General features: G+C 43.1%; 1 protein-coding gene across 3 annotated transcripts in view; it reads right to left on the reverse strand.

The window, feature by feature from the left end:
- Positions 1-6,773: 6,773 nt before the first annotated feature.
- Positions 6,774-26,597, reverse strand: part of Frrs1 (ferric chelate reductase 1) — a 44,558-nt gene continuing 24,734 nt past the window's right edge. For all 3 annotated transcript variants that reach the window (XM_048456672.3, XM_048456670.3, XM_048456671.3), the window contains exons 7-16: positions 23,569-23,667; positions 22,477-22,624; positions 18,751-18,864; positions 17,420-17,535; positions 15,116-15,202; positions 13,533-13,630; positions 13,242-13,300; positions 11,955-12,098; positions 11,442-11,503; positions 6,774-11,364 (exon numbers count right to left, since the gene is read on the reverse strand). In XM_048456672.3, coding sequence (XP_048312629.3) covers positions 11,272-11,364; positions 11,442-11,503; positions 11,955-12,098; positions 13,242-13,300; positions 13,533-13,630; positions 15,116-15,202; positions 17,420-17,535; positions 18,751-18,864; positions 22,477-22,624; positions 23,569-23,667 — 1,020 coding nt within the window. In that variant the 3' untranslated portion in view covers positions 6,774-11,271. The remainder of the gene's footprint in view (positions 11,365-11,441; positions 11,504-11,954; positions 12,099-13,241; positions 13,301-13,532; positions 13,631-15,115; positions 15,203-17,419; positions 17,536-18,750; positions 18,865-22,476; positions 22,625-23,568; positions 23,668-26,597) is intronic.

Consider the following 26,597-nt stretch of genomic DNA (forward strand, 5'->3'; position numbering starts at 1 on the left):
CATTATCATCAGAGTGGGCACACAGGCAGACATGCTATTGCCAAGGTAACTGAGAGTTCTACTTCTGAATCCTCAGGCAGCAGGAAGAGAGAGACACTGGGCATGGCTTGAGCTTCTGAAAACCCCGAAGTCCATCCACAGTGGCACACTTTCTCTAAGAAGGGCACACCTAATCCAACAAGCCCATACCTCCTAATAATACCACTCCCTATGAGCCTGTGGTGGCCATTCACCTCTACAGTTGCTCCTGTTCTAATTGCTTAAAAATTGTATTCCCCACGTCAAATTACTTTGGCATTATTGCTAAAAATATATTTGCTTCTTAAGTGCTGACCTCTGACCTTCAGACAGGTGGAGTTTTTGATTTCATTCATCTATACCCATCATGCTAAGACCACATTTTACCTCTAGTTGCTAATACTATACCTTTGTAATAACATGGATAAAGCAAGGATGGGCCTCCCCCCCCAAAAAAAAAAACTTGTTGGACTCACTATCTATTCATCCATTCATCCATCCATCCATGTATGTATGTATGTATCTATCTATCTATCTATCTATCTGCCTTTCTGTGTATCTCTGTCTCTTCTCTCTCTCTCTCTCTCTCTCTCTCTCTCTCTCTCTCTCTCTCTCTCTCTCTCTCTCTCTCTCTCTCTTTCTCTTTCCCATACCCAGTCTGGGTTGTGATTGACTTCATATAGTACCTTTGTACATTTGCTACAGTCAGTGCCATATAGGGTCACATATGTTACTAGTGCCATAGTCCTTTCAGATAGTCTTAGTTTTTGTATAATATCCCTTTATACCACAGACTCCATCTTAAAAGCCACAATGTTTTAATTAGTTAGTTAGCTTTTGTGTCCTTGGCCTCCTCTTGGCTATGACCATTGGTCTAGACTTCAGCTGTGTTGATGACACTGCTAATTATGACAATTACTGGCTAGGTATTTTATAGGACATACCTCAATTACATATTTTCTGACTTTTTTCTTTTTAATGTTTAAACTGGGGCTGTGGATTTTGGGGAAACCTACAAATAGAAAATAAAATTTCCATCACAAATCAAGGGCACATTCTTTCAACATGATTGATCACTGTAGATGTTCACTCGGATACTCTGGAATCATCCAAAGAGTGTTTGTCCATCATAAGCTCTTCTCCTCGCCTTCGGGAAGAAGACTGTCTACTTTGGATAGAGTGCAAGTCCTTTCCTTGAGAGCTGAGACATACTACACAATTCATTTACAATTCTTCTGGACAAACTTGGATGTGTTTACCAATATTCTCAGGTTTATTTAAGTTAGTATGAACAAATAAATCATTTATCTATCAAGACAATTCGCTGCTCAAGTTGTTCATGTTTTGGTCTCTTACCATTGTGTATTGTACCCCCCCCCCTTTATTTCTTTTGTTGTGTTGTGGCTGGAATCTAGGACCTTCACACACTAAGAAAGCACTCTAGCCTCTGACAGCAGCAATTCCTCAGCTGAAATTCCCTCTTCCCTGTTAGAGTCTGCACTTTTCAGTGGATATCCTCACCCGACCCAGGCGCACGCTTTCCCGAACTCGGGCCCACGAGAATGGACGATTGTCCTGAGGGTTAAAAGAGACACACACAAAAAGAGACCTTTGCTCATTTACCAGAGTAAATGGCCACTTTATTAAACTCAAGTCAGGTATTTATACCAGTGGGCAACCAGGATCAAAAAGGGCAAGGCCTCCTCCCAACAAAAGCAGGAAGAAGAATAAAGGCCCCAGTAAAGGAAAACTCCTCCCACCCAGAGGGGGCTGGGGAAACTGGCCTCTGTGGGAGTTTTTCCCCAGGCAGGTGGTCAAGGGTTCAAGGCAATGACAGACAGGTTAGATGGGCCTTGGCGCCTGAGCTTCTTTGAGGCAGGTTGAGAAATTACCATTTTAAAGTAAAATAGATCCCTCAGGCTAATGTACCAGGCTGTAGCAGAACCAAGGACAGAACTAGCAGGAAGCTTAGCTGGTTAGCGTAAACATTATTTGCATCCAGTATTTTGGCCTCAAGGATCAGGGAGGACAGGGTCCCACATTCCCTGATGAACCGAGTTTGTGTCGAATTGACCAGGAACTAACCAGCACAATCATTATCATGAACATTCATGAACTTGTTTCGCAGACCTGTTTTCACTCCTGCTGCATTTTACACTTAAGATTGGTGGGTCATGCCACAACTGTGCTGAACATTTTGCGGAACTCCAAAATACTTTCCATTAAGGCTTCACTGTTTTAACATTCCAAAGAGCGATGCACAGCGTTCTAATCCCCTACATCGTTTTTCATTAAGGTCATCAAAGTGAGTGCACTGTAGTATTCATTGTGGGCTTCATTTGTGTATCTCCAGTGAATAATCACATTGGGCATCTTTTCACCATCTTGGGGAAATCTCTATTCAATCTATTTTTAGCTAGATTGTCTTCTCACCTAGCTGCAAGAATTCCTCGTAAAGATGTGGAATTGATTTGAGAAAATACATATTTTCTCAGTGTATGTGCTATATTTACATTCTTTCTTGAGTTTGCTTTTTAATTTGTTTTGTTTTTTGAGACAGGGTTTCTCTGTAACTTTGGAGCCTGAAACTAGCTCTTGTAGACCAGGCTGGCCTCAAACTCACAGAGATCCACCTGCCTCTGCCTCCTGAGTGCTGGGATGAAAGGTGTGGTCACCACAGCCCAGCTCCCCATTAGCTCTTATGACTGAAAATAACTCATTTATTCTAAATTCTGTCACGTGGTTCATACCTCATGTCTCTGTACAGCTCTTGCTGTTTTCTCCAAGTCTGATTGGCAACCCCACCTTTCTTTCTCTCTGAGTCCTCTCTATTCCCAGAAGTCCCGCCTAACCTCTTCCTGCCTAGCTATTGGTCATTCAGCTCTGTATTAAATCAATCACAGTGGCACATCTTTACACAGTGTAAAGAAATATTCCACAGCATTTCCTTCTTCGTATCTAAATAAGCAGGAAAGGTTTTAACCCTAACATAATGAAACTATAAACAAAAAGAACAATCATCAGGTAAGAATTACATTCACAATGTCCAGTCCATTTGTATTTAGCATATTAGGAGAAAATACTCTATTATCTATCTTATGTTGATGAATTTAAAGTTTTATAACTGAATCATTTTCAATCATAACTTGCATCACTATCTTTTTCTTTTTTTATTTTTGTTTTTTGAGACTGGGTTTCTCTGTGTATCTCTGACTATCCTGGAAGTCACTCCTGTAGATTTTTCTTTGGGCAGCCAGCTCAAAAAAAAAATAGACACAGAGCTTATTAATTATGAAAGCTTGGTCTTAGCTTAGGCTTGTCCCACTAGCTTTAATAACTTAAATTAACTCGTTTATTCTAAGTTCTGTCACGTGGCTCATTGCCTCATCCGTTCTGCCCATGCTGCTTTCTGAGTCTGACTGGTGACCCCACCTTTCTTCTTCTCCCATCTAACCTCTTGTTGCCTAGCCATTGGCCATTCAGCTCTTTATTAAACTAATCACAGTGACAGATCTTCACACAGTGTAAGGGAATATTCTGTAAAAGCTCAGCCTGTTGTGGGTGGTACAATCCCTAGGTTGGGTTCTCTTTAAAAGTGCAGTCTGAGCTCTCTGTAAAAGAACAGGCCACTCGGTAAACAGCACCCCTCCATGGTCTTTGCATAAACTCTGCCTCCAGGTTCCAGCCCTGCTAGAGTTCTGTCTTGACTTCCTTCAGTGACGGACTATGATGTGGAAGCGTTAGTCCAATCAACTCTTTCCTACCCAACCTGATTTTGGTCATGGTGTTTCAGCACAGAAATAGCAATCCTATGTTACTATGTCATACCACATATGTAACCAGGCTGGCCTGCAACTCAAAGTGATACTCGTACCTCCCAAATCCTGGAATTCCGGGCATGAACCACCATGCCTACCTGGTCTTTAGAGTCTTGATGATGTCATTTAAAGCAGAAAAAAAAATTCTATTTCAGTTTTTTTCTTCTTTCATCTTTTATGCTATTGATGTTATATCTAAGAAATTCATGTTTAATTCCAAGTCAGGAAAATTAGTTTTATGTTTTCATCTAAGGTCTATGATCAAATTTGAATGAATCTTTGTCTCTAGAGTGAGGCAAAGGTCTAAAGTCATCCTGCTGCATACAGACATGGCTTTCAAAGCACTTGCTGTCACATAATCTTCCTTCGGATTACCTTGGTGCCTTCTAAAAATGTTTATATGAGCTAGAGATGGCAGCAGTTAAGAGAAGTGGCTGTTATTACAAAGGACCTGGGTCAATTCCCAGCCCCCACATGGAAGGCAACAACTTTTTCTAACTCCAGTTCCAGGGAATCAAATACCACCTTCTGCCCAGTACCAAGTATGTACATGGTACACAGACATACATGCAGGAAAAATACCCAGCATACAGTAAGTTTTTAGATGACCATCATGCTGCCTGGATTGTTATGGTCTCACAGGTTCTAATATTAGGAAGTGTATGTTCTCCATCATAATTATTTCTTCATAGCTCTTTGGTTATTCTAGGTCCTTTCTATTTGCATAGGAAGTTTAGGGTAAGGGGCTGGAGAGATGGCTCAGTGGTTAAGAGTGCTTATTACTCTTCCAGAGGACCAGAGTTTGATTACCAGTGTCCACATCACACAGTTCACAACCTGTAACTCCAGTTCCAGGGGGATTCAATAGGAAGGTATCCACATTTGCATACCAACATACTTACATACATATTTAAAGTAATTTTTTCCGTTTTCTTAAGACAGGGTTTCTCTGTTTAGCTTTGGAACCTGTCCTGGCACTTACTCTGTAGAACAAACTGGCCTCGAACTCACAGAGATCTACTTGCCTCTGCTTCCAAGTGCTGGAATTAAAGGTATGCACCACCGTCACCTGATGATTTAAAAATATTTTTAAAAGTAAGATTTGGATAAGATTTACCAATTTCTACAAAAAGAAACAGCTGGTAGCCTGGCCATGACTGTGTTGATTCTGTAGAGCTACATGGAAACCTTGCTACATTACTGTTTCCTGATCCACAAACACAACATCTATTTCCACTCTATTAGGTTCTCTCTAATTGCTTTCAGCAGTACTTCCTAGTTTTTCATGTAGTCTTGCACTTCTTTTGTTAAATTATTAGTCTTTTTAAAATTTATTTATTTATTTATTATGTATACAACATTCTGCCTCCATGTATGCCCACACGCCAGAAGAGGGCACCAGATCTCATTACAAGTGGTTGTGAGCCACCATGTGGTTGCTGGGAATTGAACTCAGGACCTCTGGAAGAGCAGCCAGTGCTCTTAACCACTGAGCCATCTCTCCAGCCCCCAAGTTATTAGTCTTTTGGTGGGAACTGGATTTTTCAGATTTCGTGGTCATGACTAACATGGAGAGATGCTGTTGATTTCTATGTATTGGTTTTCTGGATGTCACAGTTGGGGGGGTTAGTGGGTCTCTTAGGTCTATTTTCATAAGAGACTGTAGCACCCGTGTGCTTTGGCTTCAGACTCAACTACACAGTACAGAGTGGAGAGACCAGACGATCTTTTTCCTGTACTGCATCACAGGGAGAAGTGTCCAGTCATTCACCTCCAAGTATAACAGGGCATTCGAGCAGGCAGGAATTAGGGTCTCCCTCCCGCAAAACATTTTTCCATGGAATCTTCTCAACCTATCCTTGGGTTGCTGCTTTCCAAGCCGAGTTTCCAGGTTTCTAGACCAGAAGAGGTGCTAGTTTTCCGCTGGGTTCCTGACGCTCAGCAGCATGCTGATTGCCACTGTCCGGAAGTGATAGAAGCCAAACAAGGCCCTGGCTCCAAAACAGAGACTTTCCCCCTCTGAGTGGGCATTCCCTATCAGAACCTTACTACATCTGTTTACTCTGGAAACTAACAGTTTCCATGTTTACACGAGTTGTTTGTCTGTTTGTGAGGCCTGGGCAGGGCCTTACTCAAAACATTAGTCTTTGAACATCAGAAAATAGTGTCAGAGAACGCCAGTTATTTAGAACCCATGGTATGAGGAAGTTCATTCCGATCATCAGTGTCAGGGCCTGAGTGAAAAGCCAAAAGGTTATTGAGGTCCCCACAGGGAAGGAGAGCTCAGTAAAACTGGCTTTATATGTGGATATACTGTCATATGAAAAAGACAAATTTTCTAGTATATTCTTCTAGATCTTTCCCACCCCAAAAGCAGAGTTCAAAGGCTGGGTTCTCTATATCACGTTAACTTCTCTGACAGCAAAATAAGAGATCAGCCTGGAACTGCATTTATGAGCAGCGTGACCTCTGGATCTCTGTCTCCCAGCGTTATAAACCCCAGGGCAACATTAATACTGAAGGAAAACGCAAACAGCACAAAATTTCGCCGTCTTAAAATGGACGATCCTCGGCATTCATCTTGTGCCTCTATCAAGCGCCAAGACATTTTGTCAGATCAAAATACAAGTTCACAACCACTAAGGAGTTCCCTCCCACGCCCTGCCTCTGCTTAGCCCCCAGCAAGCGTCAATACTCTTCTACCGTGTTAGCTGTTCTGAATATTCCATATACGTGGAGCCATGCAGTAGTTAACCTGTGTCTCTGGCTTCTCTCACTTAGCGTATTTCAAAGGCTCCCTCACATTACAGCAGGAATCAGCGCCGTATTCCTTTGTCTGGCTGGACAGCGTTCCTCTGCACACATATTCTACAACCTGTCGATGGGCATGTTGGGTGTACCATCCGTCATTGGACATGAACAGTGCCACAGTGAACATTCTTCTCAGTTTCCATGTGTTTATTCCCATTTCGATCATGTTTGAGGCAGAGTTCAGTGCATTAAATACATTCAGAATGTTGTACGACCAGCACTACCCATTCCCCAGACGCAAACTTCGCACTTGTGAAGTAACAACTCCCATCCCCTAGCTACCCACTCTCAGCCCACTGATCTGCTTTCTACCCTGGTTCTCCGCACATTTGATCCTGCTGGGTCCCACAACAGAATCAAATGTCCTTTATATCATTTCATCTGGCTCAATGTTTTCAAGATGAGCATCATACATATTATAATAAAAAATACACATTTCATATGCAAAAATTATTAAAGTTTAGCACTGTAATCAAGTGGCAAAGACCTTACCACCAACATACACAAAGCAAACACCTTTGACTGGTATTGTGTTGTTCGGTCCTCACAAAGTTTAGTGAGATAGTAGGGCTTTTTTGTTTTGGGGGATGTTTTTTGGTTTTTGTTTTATTTTTTTGTTTTTGTTTTTGTTTTTTTGGTTTTTTGGGGTTTTTTTTGTTTTGTTTTTATTGAGACAGGGTTTCTCTGTAGCTTTGGAGCCTGTCCTGGAACTAGTTCTTGTAGCCCAGGCTGGTCTCGAACTCACAGAGCTCCGCCTACCTCTGCCTCCCGAGTGCTGGGATTAAAGGCGCGCACCACCACTGCCCGGCTAGTGAGATAGATTTTGAAGATGACAAAGAGGACTCACAGAGACAAATGAATTTGCCATGAGCACGGAACTCAGAAGCAAATGCGGCTACTCAGGCCTCTGTGCCCCTGGCCCTTTCTAATGCACAGCAGCATCTGCCTCCCATCCCACCGCCCATTCACAAAGACGGTCAGGACATGGGGGAACCGTGTTGGGAATGGGACAAGGAGGCACTAAAAAGAGAAAAGAACTTGAATAAAACATAAATCTGCTGATTCTGGCTAGGACGAGAACAGAAAGGCACGGCATTGGGTGAGCAGCAAGGCTGTGGGCACAGTAGTGAGTGTGGCGAGGGTTAGACCAGGAAGGAAGAAGGGCATGGGAGCTGTGAGGAGGCTGATCCGGTTTATAAAGAACTTAAAAGAATCGTTGCTCCAGTTCCATTAATAATGGATTATCTTGAACAAGGGCCTTTGTTCTCTGTTTCCCCTTACTTCGCTAGAATACACAGATAAATAGACTTTCAGCCAAGAGCCACACAGCCCCCACGGCTTCCTGGTCAGCATCTGCTGTGTTATCCTTCCCACAGCCTCCTAGGCTGGAGCCGGATATGGAAGGGTGAGGTATCACCTGGCCTACAGCTCCAAAGCCCGACGCACACTGAGAACGCTAACACGAAAGTGGCTCACACACTCAATGACAAGTGACAGACCACCTGGGCCCCGACGTCATCTCCTCACACCAGAAACTGATGGAAACATGCCCAGACTCAGTTTACACATGCTACCCTAACCATGGTTTCCTAGGCTATGTTGTTTGTTTTGTTAAAAACACATTGGTCCCCATTTTACGGAACATCCCTTCTTTAGGAAAACATGACCATACTGACTGTTTATGACAACATGCCCAACAGAAAATCATTTAGCTTAGCAACTGTTCTTATCAAAAGATTATATATATATATATATATATATATATATATATATATATATATATATATATACCCATTGTTTATTACAGACACAAGAAGAAAAATTTCTTTTCTCTGGAGACAGAGCACGGGGAGCCAAAGAGTTGGGATGTGTCCCTAAGGGAAACAACAGGCGTGCTGGGATTAAGTGGCACTGATCTCCTTTGCACAAGTCTATGGAGGAACAAACCAGAGCAAGCATCGGTTTCTAAAAGAGAACATGCTATGCACAAACTCACAGCTGGCCAAAGTGCAGAGGGCAAGCATATGTGCTGGGCTCAGCCACAAGTGTGACCTCTATATCACACCCCTCCCAAGGCTCGGGGGCCATCTCAGAGGAAGAGGCCCGAAGACTGCAATAGCCAGAGGCTGGGGAAGAAGGAACAGGGTACAAACAGTGTCTTCAGGAGTTGGCAGCACCAATCCGCTCGTGACCTCACGTTTGCCTGCACAACACCCGCACAAGATCAAGCCAATCTGCACTCTAGCACAAGTGGGAAAAGGTCCATGCGACCCATCCCTGAGGACCTATGGTGGGAGGGAGCCAGTTTTCTTTAAGGGTGTGGCTTGTGATAAAACCTTCTTCCCCAGTGGGTGGCCCCAGATCCAGGGAAAATATAGACAGCACAAATTAGAGTCGAATTATATATAATATTATACACACACATACACACACACACACAGTCTGGAGGTAGGAAAGTAGTGGTAGATCTGGAAGGAGTGAGGTGAATATGATCCAAACACGTTATGCAAGATTCTTAAAGAGTGAATTAATAAAAATATTTCTTTTAAGAGGCTATATTACAACACTGGCCTCAGCACTAGAAATCCAGCAAGCTCGCCTATCTGGAAAAAGAACCTAAGCAAATTCCACCTTTCCCCAAAAAGAATTTTTTCTTGTCAGATATTGAACATGACTTATTAAGAGAGATGTTTTGGCCTTCAGCAGCTTATAATGGAAAATGGGAAGAAAATGTCTTCACATAGATTTAAATGGTTACTCAGAATGTCTGTTCCCCCAGTGCTAGGACGGGCCCAGGGCCTCATACACACTACTCAACATTGAACAACTGAACTACCTCTCCAGCCCTTTTTCTCTTGAAATAAAAACATTCTCAGGGGACAGTGTAAACTGTAGCTCAGAGCTCATTGAACAAGAACACAGAAAATTCTAGACTGAACCCTAAACTACTTTTAACCAAGATCTATGTGTGGCGGGGGGGGGGGGTAAGTTTCACTTTATTTGTTAGAAATAAAAACATGATGCTGAGGTCATTCATTACTCAGAGATAAAAATAGCATTCTGGGGCCAAGCAGCAGCAGCAATTTTATAATAATCAGAAAAAATATTCAAAGAAATAAAATATACCCTCCCAATTATTTTATTTTTAAAATGTCCAATTTTGCTTGTTTCCCTTGCCTAAGAAAATTATCTTCATTTGCTACAGGGTTGGAGGACTATAAATGAAAATATCAGTCACTAAAAATAATTTTTAAAAAATGAAGTCAGAATGTAATAGCACCAGTTACTAATTTTTCTCGCACCTATTTCCCCAACCCAAAAAGAAAAGAAAAAAAAAGTTAAGAGCCATAAAGTGTAAGAAAATAGCCCCATTTTTAAAAAAAGAAAGAAAGGAAAAAGAAAAAAATACGAAGTGATTAAAGTGGTCTGAACAGATGAGTCCTCCGGTATCACAGCGCCACCCACTGTCTAGAAGGCCTCATAGCAAACACTGGCAGAGATAGGAGAAAGGAAAACAGCTCTGCCAGTGCTGAATTCCTAAGAGCACCAGGGAGGTTCGGAAGGAACCCATCCGTGTTATTCCATCTTCACCAGCGAGGAGAACACCTGCTGGACACACTCACAAGGCTGAGTTTCCGCAAATGTGAAATCCATGACTTTGATCTCTCTCTCTCCCTGAAGGACTGGTCTTAGAGCTGAAACCAAACAAGATGCCGTTTCAGCTCCACGGATGAAAAGAGAAATGGCATCTCTACGCAGAAGATGCCTACTTGCACCTCACTGCTAACAAAGAAAATTTCATATTCATAATATAATGGAAAGTTAGTGAAATGTGCACTGAGATATAAATCAACCACACCTCCACCTTTAACCAGAAGTAATGGAGCACACACAGCAAAGAAAATGTCCCCAACCTTGGGCTGGAAACATGTTTTGTTCTTGTAGGTTTACTTTGTTTGGGGTTTGTGTGTGCTCATAAAAACAACAAAACGTAGCAACGATTTTTTTAAAATCTAAGATCTCTGAACAAATTAGTCAACACAATGCTTTCTCTTCAGTGCCCACTGAAAAGTAGCACTGCCCTGAAAGTGACAGTCCCCTTCAAACCAGATACAGTGGCATACACCTGTGATCCCACACCCGGAAGCAGAGGTAGGAAGATAGGTTCAGGGTTACCCTTGGATACACAGCCAATTGGAGGCCAGCCTGGGCTACACAAAACCTGTCTCAGTCCCAAAGACACAATCTCCACGTATCCTTTGCCTGAGATAATCATCTTCATTGGCTTATCCTTCTAGGTTACTGTTTCAAATCTGGTGGGGGACGTTGACAGCCATGTCACCTCGAGTACAGTGTTCCTTTTAAGATGCAGAAGAACACACAAAAAAGACTTGATTGACATCAATGCACAGGTTGCATGGCCTAGCTGGATAGAATCTGCAAGACCAGACTTGAGAAATCTTCTCTCGCAGTGCCCATGGGTCTTTCAAATTCAAACATATAAACATATTCCAGGTAGTCAGCATGAGCCCGGGTCTCCTTGTTTTCATAATTATGACCCAGGCCCACCAAAAACAAAAAGAAAAAAAACAAGCAAAAAAAAAAAAAACCAGTCTTCACTTGTTCATACTTGGTTGATTGCAGATAAGAATACCATGAGGAAAGTCACATTCCCACATATGTAAATCGCCAACACTGCCTTCTTAAAAACATGACCCTGAAACAAAAACTGAGATTTAGCAGAAAGCACCGTCATTAAGGTGTGTGTCGATCAACAAGAGAGGAGACGCTCACCTCTGCTTCGGCGACAGTTAGCGACTGAAGGATCTGAATTCTATCATCGTCCAATATTTCCACTGTCAAGAACAACGGTGATATGCAAGTCAACTAGTCGTCACAAGAATAAGATAAAAACCTAAATCATACCACACCCCAATTTTCTGCATTTCAAGCTACTAAATGTTGCAAACTTTCTGCACCTGGGTGGGGTGGTATATGCGTGCACATACATGTAAGTGCATGCATGTGTTTGCACACGTGCCATGTGCAAGCACACATGGAGACTCTCTGCCTTATTTCCTTCGGTCAGCATCTCTCACTGAAGTTGGAACAAGGCTGGCAGCCAGCAAATCCCAGTCATCCTCCTGTCTCCATTCCTGAACAGCACCAGGGTTACAGACACACATGACCATGCCCGTCTTTTCATGTGGCTGCTGGAGATTTGAACTCAGATTCTGATGCTTGCATGGCAAGCACGTACCCTGCACCATCCCTCCAGCTCACAGTAGGGCTTTTCAAGCAGGTTACCTTTTCGAGAGAGCCGATAAGCATGGATCTCCAGAAGCACCTCGGTTCCGATGTGCCAGACCACAAACCCCATCATCGCATAGGTCTTCTGTGGACCGGGGAGATTCAGCCCCGGTAAATCCATTCCTAGGAACATTGCTGCCACTATGTAGAAAAAGGGAGTGGGGGAGTGCTCAAATACAGTGCCCAGTGAAAAGATTAATTGATGCTTTACAGATTAATTAGAATACATTAAACATTTATGAAAAGAATAATCTTTAGGGCTGAGAGAATTTGGCCTTCCTTAGTATAAGACCACATAAGACAAGATAGGAAATGATGATCTAATAATTGCTAAGAAAGCACCCACGAACCAGGGCGGTAGCTCAGGGGTAGAGGACTAGCCAGCAGGCATAAAGCCCTGGCTTCAATACCCAACACCAATAACAACAACAAAGGTACCTAACCTTCCAGAAATGTAAGTCTGCAATGAAGCAAAGGGAGAGAAATGAAGAAATGACTGTTGCCCTTCTCATCCTGCACTTAATCCCACAAGCAATAGAATATATATATATATATATATATATATATATATATATATATATATATATATATAGGTGAGAGGTGGCTCCCTTGGAATCAACAGAAGATATTTGATGTGGGGGTGGTCGTGGGGGTGGGGTGCTAAGGCAGGGAGATCACAAGCTCAAGGACTGCCTGAGCCAGAGTAAGATTAGACTTGACAAACAAACTTTTTGTTGACCTAGTCTCAACAAAAAGCTAGAAAAGGGTCTGAGACGTAGCTCAGTGGTAGTGTGCTTGCCTTCTACCCATGAGGCTCTGGGTACTGATTCCCCAGTCCTGAAATGAAAGGCTTTGTCAGATAATTGCAGCTGCCCTCTGGAGACCATCAGCCCTCCAAGTCCAGACAGCAAGGAAATGGCCTGGAGCCGGCAGACTTGTACCAGCGCCCTTCATCCACCTCGCCCCGGGACCCTCACTGACCCTGCCTGAGTGTTTAGCCATTATCATAGCCTTATTTGTTTGCAAAGGAAACGTAAGGAAATGGGAAAGAAAGGGCTGAGTTTTAAAGCCTTAAAGCCATTTTTTAAAACTTTAACTTTAAATAATGACTTAAATAGTTCCTTGTAGAAATTACTTTCTGGATTTCAATGTTTCAGGCTGATTTCTTCTCAACAACCAATTACTCCAATTACTAATGCATCTAAAATCATTTAAGCCAAATTACAACCTTCGGTGTAAACAACCAGCAATTATATATGAGTACGTGGCACCGCGCTTACTTACCTGCCATTATTCTAGCCGCGGTCCCCACACTCCAGTGAGTCCAGTTAAACACCTGCCTCCTACCAAAATAAAGTGATGGAATAGCAATTTATCCCCAAGAGAATAAGAAGCATGCAATTTCCCTATTGCCAGGGAACTGGGTATCTGAAACTCATTTTAAAGTCCTTAAATGTAAATACAGTCAATCACTGTGAGCTACAAAATGCAAAGTGCTTCTATCTTGAAAAGAAAGTAGTTGCCCCTCCAGTGACGCACACACGAAGGGCGTGTATATAGAAGAGCTGTCTGTACCTTGGATCATGTAGAGGTGGTCTGAAGGTTGCTAGCAGAGGCTGAAGGACCGCTAAAGTCATCACTGCACAGCCGAGGTATGGGTGGTACCCTGCACGCTGAAGAGGGCATCATTAATAGTCTTTCCTGTCAGTTTAAACCGAGTTCAAAACCATATACATTGTGCATGGAATGACTGCAAGAGCCAGAGCATCAGAAAGTCTGCTGGGAGGTCGTGTGTCCTAGAAATGACACAGAAACCACCCTTAGCCTGAGACTTGAACACCACCACACAATAAGCATGCTAGCACGCAAGAGGGAAATGTCACAAAGTCCCACCCCTAGACAGAGAACCACAGGCAGCTCATGACAGCTGAGAGAGGCAGAATTAGTCTCACCCAGGGTTGAGGCCCCTAATTGGTAACCAATACAAAGGGTCAACCCTGAGGTCATATATACGCAACAACAATAAATGGTCACAGGTTATAGTTACATACTCATGTTTGTGGTGTGTGTGTGTATGTGTGTGTGTGTGTGTGTGTGTGTGTGTGTGTGTGTGTGTGTGTGAGAGAGAGAGAGAGAGAGAGAGAGAGAGAGAGAGAGAGAGAGAGAGAGAAAGTAAGAGATAATCATAGAAAAAGAGACCATCAATTTGAGGAGGGGAGAAATGTGAAGAGTTGGAGGGAGGAGACATGGGAAGGGTTAAAGGAAAGGGGGACGTGATACAATTATTATATCTTAATTTTTAAAAACTTGATATATATAGCAAGACTGATCATACAGTAGAGATGCAATTCTTTATTGACTTAATGATAATTGTAAGAGAAAGCCACTTCAATTGATCCTGTTTCTTAGACATCACACTTGGGCTGGAAAGACGGCTCGGCAGTTAAGAGTGCTCACTGCCCTCCCAGACGACCCAGCTTCAGTTCCCAGCACCCACATGGGGCAACTCACAACCACTATGCTCGCCTCTGGTGCTGGAGTTACCCAGATCCACACAAATACACATACACATCATTAAAATAACAAAAGTAGTTCGGCTGTGGTAGCTCATGCCTTTAATTCTAGCACTCAGGAAGCAGATGCAGGCGAATCTCTCAGTTCAAAGTCAGCCTGATCTACAGAATAAGTTTCAAGACAGCCAGGGAAACTCTATCTCAAAAAGGAAGGAAGGAAAGAAGGAAAGAAGGAAGGGAGGGAGGGAGGGAGGGAGGGAGGGAAGGAGGAAGGGAGGAAGGAAGGAAGAAAGGAAGGAAGAAAGGAAGGAGGGAAAAAACATAACTCAAAAATTAATGTATACATAAATAATAAATTTTAGACATCATACTTCAAATTTTCAACAATCTAGAAGGAATACACACTCACTAAAGGAATGCATGAGATGTAATGCAGCCTAAAAATACATCAGTACCAAGCAATCTATATTCACAGTCTCCCTTCTGTCCCAATCCCCAACCAGGTGAAGTCATCAGATAACTCAAAAACAGGGGAAAAGGATGTACACAGAAACGTCTCATTATCCACCTCTGAGAATAAAGCAGCAATCTGCCTTGACACCAAAACAGATTTATAGGGAAGCATGCTGCTGAAGGCATCCTTACCCGACTCCAGCCTCCTCTGTACACAAAAGGCAGAACAAAAGCAACGCAGGTGAGCACAGATGTGGCAAGCATGAGCATCCGATGCACCTGCAAGGGGAGATGGCAGGGTGAGAAGACTTCACAACAGACATCTGGTATCACAGCAGGGCACTCACGGGAGATTCACTGAAGCCATACATCCCGCTTACATCAAAACAGTCAAAATAAAATGTCATAGACCATTAAGCTAAAGAAAACTCTACGCTGCCAACGCCTCACTCAAAGGGGTTCACTGAAGCTTCGCCTGCTCCCTACAGCAGAAATGGATACCGCACACACAAAGCACACTTACTTGCCAAGGCCTTCATTTCCTTCCACAGGCATGGATGAAGCTCTGTCACCATGCAGAGTGCTATGCTGTGTGCAAAGAGACAGCGAGAAAACCCAAAACGCTGTATCCTGCAGGGCTTATAGTATAATCAGAGACGATAAATGAACATTACATGGAACATATAATTCTTTGTGGAAAATCAAGAAAATATTAAGAGTGAAAGTGGGCATTGTTATGTACCGGACAGCCGGTGTAAGCCAGAATTAGTCCAGGACAAGGTTACCCTACATGATACTAAGTATGATAGGTAGACCCTATAAGTTTCTGTCGATGTGTGACTGTCACTAACATATACACATATCAACAGTGTATGTTTGAGAACAGCGGAAGAATGGACAAGATGACTCAGAGGGTAAAGGCACTTGGTGAACAAGCCTGATGACGTGAATTCAGTTCCTGGTAGGCTGTCTCCTCACAGCAGCCAGAATGGCTCACACACAAAGCCCACTGCTTTGTAAAGAATCAACTCCACAAAACTCTGACCTCGACACATGCTCACTAAGGTACACACACACCCATGTCACACCATGAGCGGCCACATGAATGCATACATGCCCTCCCCACACACACATATACATACACACATGCATACATGCATGCATATATAATACATACATGTATGCATTTCAAAGAGTAAAGGCAGTAGAGAACTTGGACTGATAAGGAACATGGTCATCTTACTGGAAAACCTACAGAGCAGATTGGAGGAGAAAGAATGTAGGCATGAGCGCTCATAGGCAGAGACGAACAGAATAGACACATAGCAAAAAGACCAAATCAATAAGGGCTGGAGAGTTGACTCAGTGGCTAAGAGCACTGGCTGCTCTTGCAGAGGACCCAGTTCAATTCCCAGCACCCACACAGTGGCTCACAACTATCTATAACTCCAGTTCCAAGGGATCCAAACACCCTCTTCTGGCATCTTCTGGCACCAGGCACGCATGAGATACAGACTTATATGTAAGCAAAACACCCACACAGAAAAGAAGTAATAATACAATAATTTTTAGAAAGTATTCTTAAAGAGAATAAATAAAATAGGCAACCCTTTCAACTAAGAAGAAAAATGAGGTTAAGATAAGAGAAACCTCAAGAGCTGTTTCTATGGCCAGGAGAAGTGAAGGGTGTGCTCTGATGAGGTCAGGACTCTTCCCTTTTCCTTAGCCGCAGGTGTATGCAATGTCATGCCACACACCGACTGATGGCTCAGTACATGTGCAAATACCCACAGTCTCCTGCCTATGAAGATAAGGCTGCCTGGCCTTCCTGCCTGTTGACCCTGCCGTGTTCTGTAGGACCCCAACTCCCCATCCACAGGAAGGCTCAGCATGGAAAAGAGCACTTCCGGTTTCTTGTCCCACACATCATCAGATGCTCTTGACTGTTAAACAGGGAGGGGCTCACCAAGCAGAGGACAGACGTGCGGCGAGCACCGGCATTTCTTTCCTGTTTTCCAGACCTTGACTCAAACTGACTTAGGGCAGTGAGCTAATCCCTCTCAGCTTCTCCCACTACAAACCTAAGGGTAAGGAAGGATCATTTGACCCTGACATGTTCTCGAATCCAGCCCACTTATCAAGAAACAAGACTCTGTAAAGAATCTTACATTGGTTCTTAGTTGCTTAGGAAACTAGGGGGAGGGGAATGGGTCTAAGACCGGCAATAGCTGTAACTAAGAAAAGAAACACACACACACACACATACACACACACACACGTGGGCCAGCAAGATGGCTCAGCAAGGAAACGGACTTGCTGTGTAGCCTGACAACCCAAGCAATCCCAGCACCCATATGGTGGAAGAAAACTGTAATCCAAAAGTAGTCCTCACACACACACGCCCACACGTCTATGTGTGCGCACACACACACACAGACTTCACGTCATAGTGTTTGAATAACATGGAAATGGTCTTAAGCCTTTTCTCTTACTAACCTGAAACCAAGCTGCTTCACCGAAGAAGAAGGCTTTGGACCACACGGATCTGAAGAACCGGGCAACCAGTACTCCTATGCTAACTGTGGTCATCCACGCCACAGACATTAAGGCACCTACGGGAGGGAAACATACAGTGACTTACATCACAGAGTAGGCTGCTGTATCAATGGCCAAAGTGCTCAGAAAAAATAAACGACCAGCAAACTACATTCAAGAGATAGAAAAGTAATCTCCCTCCCTCACAAACACACACACACACACACACACACTTATTATACCTCCACTGCTGATGCTAACAGTCAACAAGATCATACCCTAGCAGGTATGAGGTACACCAAGTGTTTTACACGTATTAGTCAAACGGTCTTTGCCACTCACTGTTCATGGGTATTTATAATGTTCCCAGTTAGCTGAATAGGGAAACAAGGGCACAGAGCACCCAAATAGCTTGACCACAGCAACTGTGTTCTTAACCATCTTTCTAACAGTCTGCCTGCAGCTTTCTTCTCCCGTAGACTTAAGCTAAACAACAAATGAAGGGAAGGACAAAAGGACATGTGACTTCCGGATCTAATTCCTGCCCAACTGGAGGTGCAGCGGGAGCAGAATCCAGCTGAAGATGGGAAAGTGGCTTCCAACGAGAGCTGCTGCGGTAACAGACATAGAAAGCCACCTGTGAAGAACTCTGGAGAATACCAAGGGAATACAGCAAGAAAATCCCCGAGAGGCTAACATGTTGTAATGGTACGGTATGCACGGCTTCCCTGCTTTTGAATCCTCTCTTTTCATCATGAGCCAGGGCACTCGGCAAGTAGAATCAGCTTTCGTTGGTGGACCCAAAGCACAGGAGAGCCTTGTCCAAGCCACTTCTCCCCCCCTTATCCAAATATCTAAGCACTGCACCGCATACTTCCTGTGCTGAAATACTAACACAAGAGGGCTACTAAACAACCAAAACCATACATCGCTTTCTACTCAGTATTTATTTTAATTAAAACAAGACAAAAAAAATCAAGGATTCAAAGGCATTAACTTAATTAATCCAGTAGTACTCAACCTGGATGAATTTAAAAATTTTCCACTGCTGATTTTAAGGGGTCAGGGTTCAGACCACTGAATTAGATCTCCTTCTCACTTTTAACAAAAACTGACAAACATTCAGAGAGAGAATCTGCCTGAAAATGTTAATGTTTAAAGACAGAAGAATCATGCCAATTTGCTAAGTGACTCCTACCCTCCCACCCCCCTCCCCGTTCCTGATCCAGCCGACGCCTGCTCGTTGGTTAGTGTATCCCATAAAGCGTAATAACACTGCTCCGTTCACTCACCATGCGTCTTTAAAAGGGGTGAAGAGTGGGATCCTCCTACGTTCTTTGGGGTGCCCGTCACATCGTATTTTTCATACGTTATCAAAGGTTGCTGAAGGTGCCTAAAAATTCGGCCTGAGAAGTGGACACAGAACAGAAAGGGAATGTTTCACGGTAATGAAAACTAGTCAGATAGGAAGAGTTGACATTCACAGGTAAACGCAACAAAAAGATACATTTCCCAGAACGCATGGCTTTCCTGAAAAGCAAGGGAGTAATTTAGCCAACAATGAGATGAATCTAAACGAGGGCTGGGAACGGAAGAGTTAAAGTGAAAAGAACCAGTATGTGCCGCTAACAGGTTAAACAGTGTCAAAATGACGGCTGATGACGTCACTGAAAATGCCCAGTGTAATTCTCGCACAGTTACAGGTATATGCTAAAGCCACAACCCTCTAACCACGCCTGCATTCTGAAATCCTCGGACATGCTAACAGACACTGCGCCGGGGAAGACAACGGGCAGACAACGAAGAAAAGCATTCTGAGGACATAGAATGTGCCAGATGGTCAGCTTGGACTGGGTCTGGGTAACAGATCAGAGTCTCGAATAAGAAACGGAGGGAAGGGCTGGAGAGTTGGCTCAGTGTTTAGGGGCACGTACTCTTGCAGGGGACCTGGGAACCTGACACCCTCTTCTAACCTCTAAGGCATACATGCAAGAAAAATACCCAAACACATGAAATAACAGAAAAGAAAGCGAAAACAATTATTTTTAAACTGATAAAACATTTTATCTTTTTCCCCCCTTTTTTCTTTTCTTTCATTCTTTTTGAGTTTTGTTTTGTTTTTTGCAAGTGGGTCTCACTATGTAGACCAGGCTAACCTTGAACTCATAGAGATCCACCTGCCCCTGCCCCGCCACTACCTCCTTAGTGCTGGGATTAAAGGCATGCACCACCATGGATGGCCTTATTTGTGTCTTTTATTACTATTTGTTGCACATAAAATCAAAACAGAAAAATAAGGGATTATTCCAAATGTGTGCATATATTGTGTATGTGTGTCCCCTACTACACAAGTAAAATAACTTTTTTAACCCTAACATCTGGTTGATGTGCCCAGTAACATTGTATTGGAGAAAAATCATTCTTCCCTTCCCCAGCAGGTATCAGTTGCAAATAGCTTTGTGGTTAGAAACAGGACTCCATGTCCATTTCCCCTTCTCCTTGCTGGGATTTTGTCTGGTTTGAACATGGGCAAGTCCTGTGCACGCTGTCACAGGCTCTGTGAGTTCATACGCACATCGGCCCTGTTGTGTCTGGAGGATGCTACTTCCGTGACGTCATCAACCTCCTCTGACTCTTACTATCTTTCTTTCTCCTCTTCTGCAGAATAACTTTGAACCAAAAATATAGGCACAAGAATATTCTTAACAACATTTTTATGTTACTTAAAAAGAAAATGCAAGCTAAACGTCCATCACTAGAACAGAATAAATTACAGAATTTGAAAACATATTTTTAGAAAACTATTCCAATACAAAAATAGTTTAAAAAACCTAATGGTCTATAAACTTTTATTGAAAACACATGCTAGAGATCAGGCAACAGACTATGTCACGGAAATTTCAAAAGGATGGGGCTTGTGAACATCGCAGAGGGTAAAAGAATTTGCAGTGCAAGCCTGGTGACCTGGAGGAGAGAACTAACTCAGCAAAATTGTCCCTTGACTTCCACAAGAGCACCATGGGTATACCTGCATACACACAAATAATAATAATAATAATAATAGAAATGACTAAATTTTTAAAAATTTGTGAAGGATATAGGTTATACTATCTATCTATACAACAAAATGAAAAATAAAAAGAGGGAAGATGGTCCAGCTAGATACTTACAGCACTAGTTTTTTAAATAATTTATTCTTTTTCCTATGTGCATCGCTGTGGGAGTGTCAGATTCCCTGGAACTGGAGTTATAGACAGTTGTAAGTTGTCATGTGGGTGCTGGGAACTGAACCCAGGTCCTCTGAAAGAGCAGAACTGCTCTCAGATGCTAAGCCATCTCTCCAGCACCAAAACTATGGTTTAAGATATTGGTTTAAACAGGAAATCAAAACTAAAACCACAAGCCTTTTTAGAGATACTAATGCCGAAAACACCTCAAAACACCTGGATGCAATCAAAGTAAAGGTCAAGTGTTGAAGTGATCGTTTCATTTGTGGTTTAGTTAAAACAACAAGATGTAACCACACTGGTTAGCTTTTATCAACTTGCTACAAGCTGGAGTCACCAGGAATCTCAGCTGAGGAATTGCCACCATCTGATTGGTCTTTGGACACATCTATGAGTCATTTTCTTGCTTGATGGTTGATGTGGCAGGGCCCAGACCACTATGGGAAGGGCCATCCCTAGGCTGGTAGTCCAGGGATATATAAGAAGCTCAACAAGGCAGAGGAAGCAGTGTTCCTCCAGTCTTTGCCCTCAGTTCCTGCCTCAAGCTCCCACCTTGGCTCCTCTTAAAGATGGACAGTAACCTGTCAAACAGAACCTTTCATCCCCTGTAGGAGCTTTTGGTCAGAGCAACAGAGAGCCAAACTAAATCAGCAGTCTAGAAAATCAGGAAGAAAATATCAATAGACTCAATTAAGGAAATATCAATAGACTCAGTTAAGTGTTTGGTAATTCAGACCACAGACATGTCCCAAACAATGGTAGAAATAAACAAGATGGCAAAGCTGCTGCCACTGAAGACACTGTTCACGAAAATGAAGATGAGGCTGTACGTGGCAGTGCGAGCTTTTATTCCCAGCCCTCGACAGACAGAGATGGGTGGATCTCTATGAGTTCAAGGCTAGACTGATCTACAGAAAGTTTCATGGAGGCCACGCAAGGCTCTATAGCGAGACTCTGCCTCAAAACAAAACAAACAAACAAAGAAAACCAAAACCAGTCATTCAGATTCCTAACGTACACCGGGACCACAGGGTACCCATTTTGACTAGGAAGATGCATGACAGGAAATGACTGCAGCAGAGCAACCAGACACAACCCCTTCTAGTCTGAATGGCCGCCTGGGCTCCTACTGCACCCCCTGGAGAAGCTCATGTCCACGGAGACCAGATCCAGATTAGACAGACTGTCCCGCCAGAGCTGGTATTTCTTACGACAATCCAAAAGGCACTGTTTCTAGGGAAGGGGAGCAAAGCCCAAAGACATCCACCTTACAAGGCGCTTACAGCTCTGGTTCGAATCCACTGCACAAAGCAGGGGCCACTGAAATCATAAGCCACGCTGCCGTGTAACCTGACTGACATTCTCTGTGTGAAACACAGCCAGAAACTCAACTTCAAATCCAAAGGGAACCCCTTCCACACCTTAAAATGAGCAACTGTAAATTATCACATGTACTCACTCATAGGCGGTTTTTAAACATAAAGTAAAGAAAACCAGCCTACAAACCACAATCACAGAGAACCTAGACAACAATGAGGACATTAGGAGAGACTTACATAGATCTAATCTACATGGGAAGTAGAAAAAGACAAGATTTCCTGAGTAAATTGGGAGCATGGGGACCTGGGGGAGGGCTGAAGAGGGGAAGGGAGAGGCAGGGAGGGGAGAAAAATGTAGAGCTCAATAAAAATCAATAAAAAAAAATGAGCAACTATAGTAGTATCTGCAAAGAAGGGGAAAAAGGAAGAGAGAAAAACGATGTGCAAAGATAGATTTAATCCGAGTGCTTACCGTCGTGAGCGGCTCCTTCTGCTAGGAAGATGTAGTAGCTTTCGTTTAACACAAATCTGTTCTTAACCCCAGGAAGGGTGATGTTTCTTCTGAATGAACACTGTATGACGCCATCCACCAGCCTCCAGGCCATATCCTCGAGGGTCCCCTACAAACACAAGAGCTTCTCAACACTTTCCAAAGATTTGCTAAAAGCAAAACACGCTCCAAACCCTGACCTGTTCCGTTTCCTTGCTCTGAGGCTGGAGGAGCATGCTTTATCTTCAGTGTCCTTCCTTAGTTTTCCCCATCAAAGAACACCAAGGGTTTTTTTTTAATTATTCCAGTTTATCTTTATGTCACTTGGCAAATGCTATCTTTCACTCTTAGCCAGATCTCCCCAGTTCCTCCACCCAGGCTAGAAAATCTAGTGCATGTGCTAACCCAGCACACCAACAGAAATGCTGAAGAACACCCTGGAAGCCAGCAGGCAGCAGGCATCCAGGCAAGAGTTCCAGGCATCTGAAGAAGTTGACCTCACAGGAGAGCTAGGCACGGCAGCAGTGGTATCATGGAGAAAAGCCACTGCCCAGCCACACTTTATTCACTGTGACATTAAGGAAGGGCCACTGCGCCTTCGAAGCACATTTGCTTGTCAACTGTCCTAGAAAACAATAATAATACTCCTCATTGGCACAGGTGCCAGTAAGAGGCAAGCAAGGCAACCACCTGGACACCAGGGCTTACATGGGGTCTTCCTTCCCACTAGCCAAGAACCACTTCTGTAACTAACAGAAGTTTGGCTGTTTGTTTGATTGACTGTTTTGGGGAGAGGGTATGTCAATAAGCCATAAAATCCTTTTCCATAGATGTAACGAAAAGAATTTAAGGGACGTAAGCAATAATTGATTGTTTCCTAACAGAGAACGTCGCCTTTGTGCTTTTTTAAGCACGGAATGTTTCCTGGAGATAATTCAGAGAAGAATGCCACTGCCGGGCCCTTGCCTGGGCGAGGTTAACTGTGGGGCTGGCCACACACACAGTCACATCAGTGGCAGCCACATAGCAGGAAGGAGGACCAACCAAGTGTGTTGCCAGCATGTTCACACTCACCCTGGATTCCATCACAGGATAAGTTCGCCCTGTCAAATAGGAAGGCTGTATATACACTGTCTGATCTTCGCGGATACACAAGTAAGCATCATCGTCACCCTGAAAAACAAGGGCATTATTGTAAGGAGCCCCTAATCAAATAGGACTCGACACTTTTAAAAATATAATTGACTCAACGGTAAATGATCTATGAAGTCTAGAGAACCAGTTGTTTATTTGTGAGCTAAAAAAAAAATGTTTATCTGTATTTGGTGGTACACACCTTTAAGCCCAGCACTCAGGAGACAGAGGCAAGCAGATCTCTGTGAGCTTGAGGTCTGCTGGCATGGCTACACAGTAAGGTCCTGTCTCAAAAATAAACAAATAGCTGGGGGTGGGGACACAAACTTTTAATCCCAGCCCTGGAGAGGCAGATCTCTGAGATCTAAGCCAGCCCAGTTTACATAGCAAGTTCCAGGCCAGTCAGGGCTACGTAGTGAGACCCTGTCTCAAACGATAATTAATAAAAGGGCACAAAAATTCTAAAGTAATAGATCAAAAGAAACATGTTGGAGATAGTACACAGTTCAACAGCAGAGCACCCTCCTAGAATGTGAAAGGCCCAGAATTGCTTTTTTAAAAGACACAAAGCATGCTTTCACGGTCCCGCACCCACAAATGGGTGCCACTTAGTGCTTCCATGGGTGTGAATTCAAACGTTCACATCTGTCCATTTCTGCCTTCTCAAGGGAGAAAATAAGCCCTGTGACCTTCCTTTCACTTAACTGTGGGCACTATATTAGAGAGTGACTTACAGAGACATACACACGTCCTACATGCATGACTGGGAACATGCAGCATCCGGTTATGCATATTTTGCTAAGATACAAACACTGCTGTATAGTGCAGATTTTCACTGGATTTGGTGTGGCATGACTGAGATAAAACTACCAGAGTTGAGGGAGAAACTTTTCACCAGTACAATGCTTCCCCATCCTTTAGTCTCCAATAGTCCTGAACTCTGAAAGTTATGTTATGACTTTTTAGATTGGCTCTGAGGAGACAGGCTGCCACTTCAAAGGACTCTAAACAATGGAACAAATGAATTACGTCGGTCTGAAATCACTGCCCATATGCCATTAAGCTAACAAGACTCTTGAGTTACTAACTTCTTTTGTATTCTTTATTGTTATTACATGTGTGTAAATACTCAATGTGCTAAGTCTATATAAATATATATATATATGTACATATATACTTTCTTCAGGGATGATAATCTGATATTAAACATCCAATTGGTTTGCTCTACTCTGGGGAAGACTATTTCTGTCACTATCAGAATTTCATAGTTGCCTGTAACTCCTCTTCTAAGGCTGAGGGCTACTGAGCTCTCCCCGTCCGTGTTAGTGTGTCTATTAGCGCTGTCCTTGTTCAGGTTATATTTAGGCAGCTATGCAGGTTGGATTTCGTGGGTATAGTTCTAACATTTCTAAGAGACAAAGTCTCACAACCAACTCCCCATTCCTCTGGCTCTTACAGCCTTCCCATCCCCTCTTCTACACTGAACTCTGAGCCTTAGGTGCAGGGGTTCTGTTGCAGATGTACCAGATGGAGCTAGTATATATAACCACAAAGAAAGAAAGAGGCCATGAATTTGAAAGAGAACAGGAGATGGGGAGTTACATAGGAAAGTTTGGAGGGAGGGCAGGAAAGGGGAGAATGGAAATAATGTAATTATATAAAAACAAAAATAAATAATTTGTTTAAAGAGATGGGCGAGAAGCAATGAAATGGCTTAGTGAGTAAACGTACCCAATGCCAAGTTTAATGACCTGAATTTGATTCCTAAAGCCAACACAGTAACAACAGCAACAACAAAAGTACCCACGGAAAAAGCCAGGCATGGCAATGTACACCTGTAATACAGGCGCTGTGGGGGATAAGATAGGAGAAGCCCGGTCTAGATGAATTGGTGAGAAAATCAGATTCAGTGAGAGACCTTGTCTTAAAACATGAGGTAGAGAGCAATTGAGAAAGATTCCTGTCTTCAACCTCAGACTTCCAATTGCACCTGCAAATCAGTGCACATAAAAAAATAATAACAATACAGTCAAAGCAGCTGACTTAGCAGTAACCTGATTAGAGCTACAGTACCAACAATAACAGAGAGGCATCCTGAATATCAGAGAAGACAGCACAGGAGAGAATGGGAACAGATAACCCGATCTTCACCTCCTAAATGAAGGGTAAGAGAAGATGCCACTGTTTATAAACACTGAAGTTACAGAAATCCATGTCTGAAGCACGGAAGCACACAATATAGGAAATTCAGAGGGGAGATTATGAAGACAGGAAGACTAAGGAGGGGTTCAGGAGAAACACAGGAAAGCCAGGTAGAGGTACAAGTCACATCAGAGACGGTGACAACGCAGTTAAGAGAATTAAAGCACAATGTTGAAGGCCATGGGAAGGTTGGTAAGACAGCTCAGTAGGTAAAAGCACTCACTGCCAATCCTGATTACCTAAGTTTGGTCCCCAGGACCCACATGTTGGAAGGAGGAACAAACTCACACACACTGTCCTGTACTCGCACATTTGTACCTGCAAAGCGACACATATTCAAAGTATTTTAAAAAATGTTTTTTAAAAAGTACATGGGAGGGCATATGTGGGTAGCTCAGTAGTACCGAGTACTTGCCTATCCTGAATACGCCCCTCAAAATCAATCCACAGACAGATAAGCATCCGGTAACATATTAGCATTCAAATCTTAACTTCTCTGAATTATTCCTGCTGAGAAGCACCAGGCTATTTTGAGGAATGATGAAATATGAGCAGAAAGCATCTTGTGACACCAGGGCAAACTAAGACACGCTAAAAATGGATTGAGAAGCCAAGAGGGGCCAGAAGGCAGCTAAAGAGACTCCATCAATAACCTGCAATGCAATGGGCAAGAAGAATCCATTAGTCTAGGAGCTGAAAGATGGCTTGGAAAGTAAAGTCGCTGGTAGAGCAAATCTGGTGATCTGGGTTCAATTCCCAGAGCCCAC

The sequence above is a fragment of the Myodes glareolus genome, chromosome 17 (genome assembly GCF_982192425.1).
Source record: "Myodes glareolus chromosome 17, mMyoGla1.1, whole genome shotgun sequence".
In the NCBI taxonomy this organism is placed as follows: Eukaryota; Metazoa; Chordata; class Mammalia; order Rodentia; family Cricetidae; genus Myodes; species Myodes glareolus.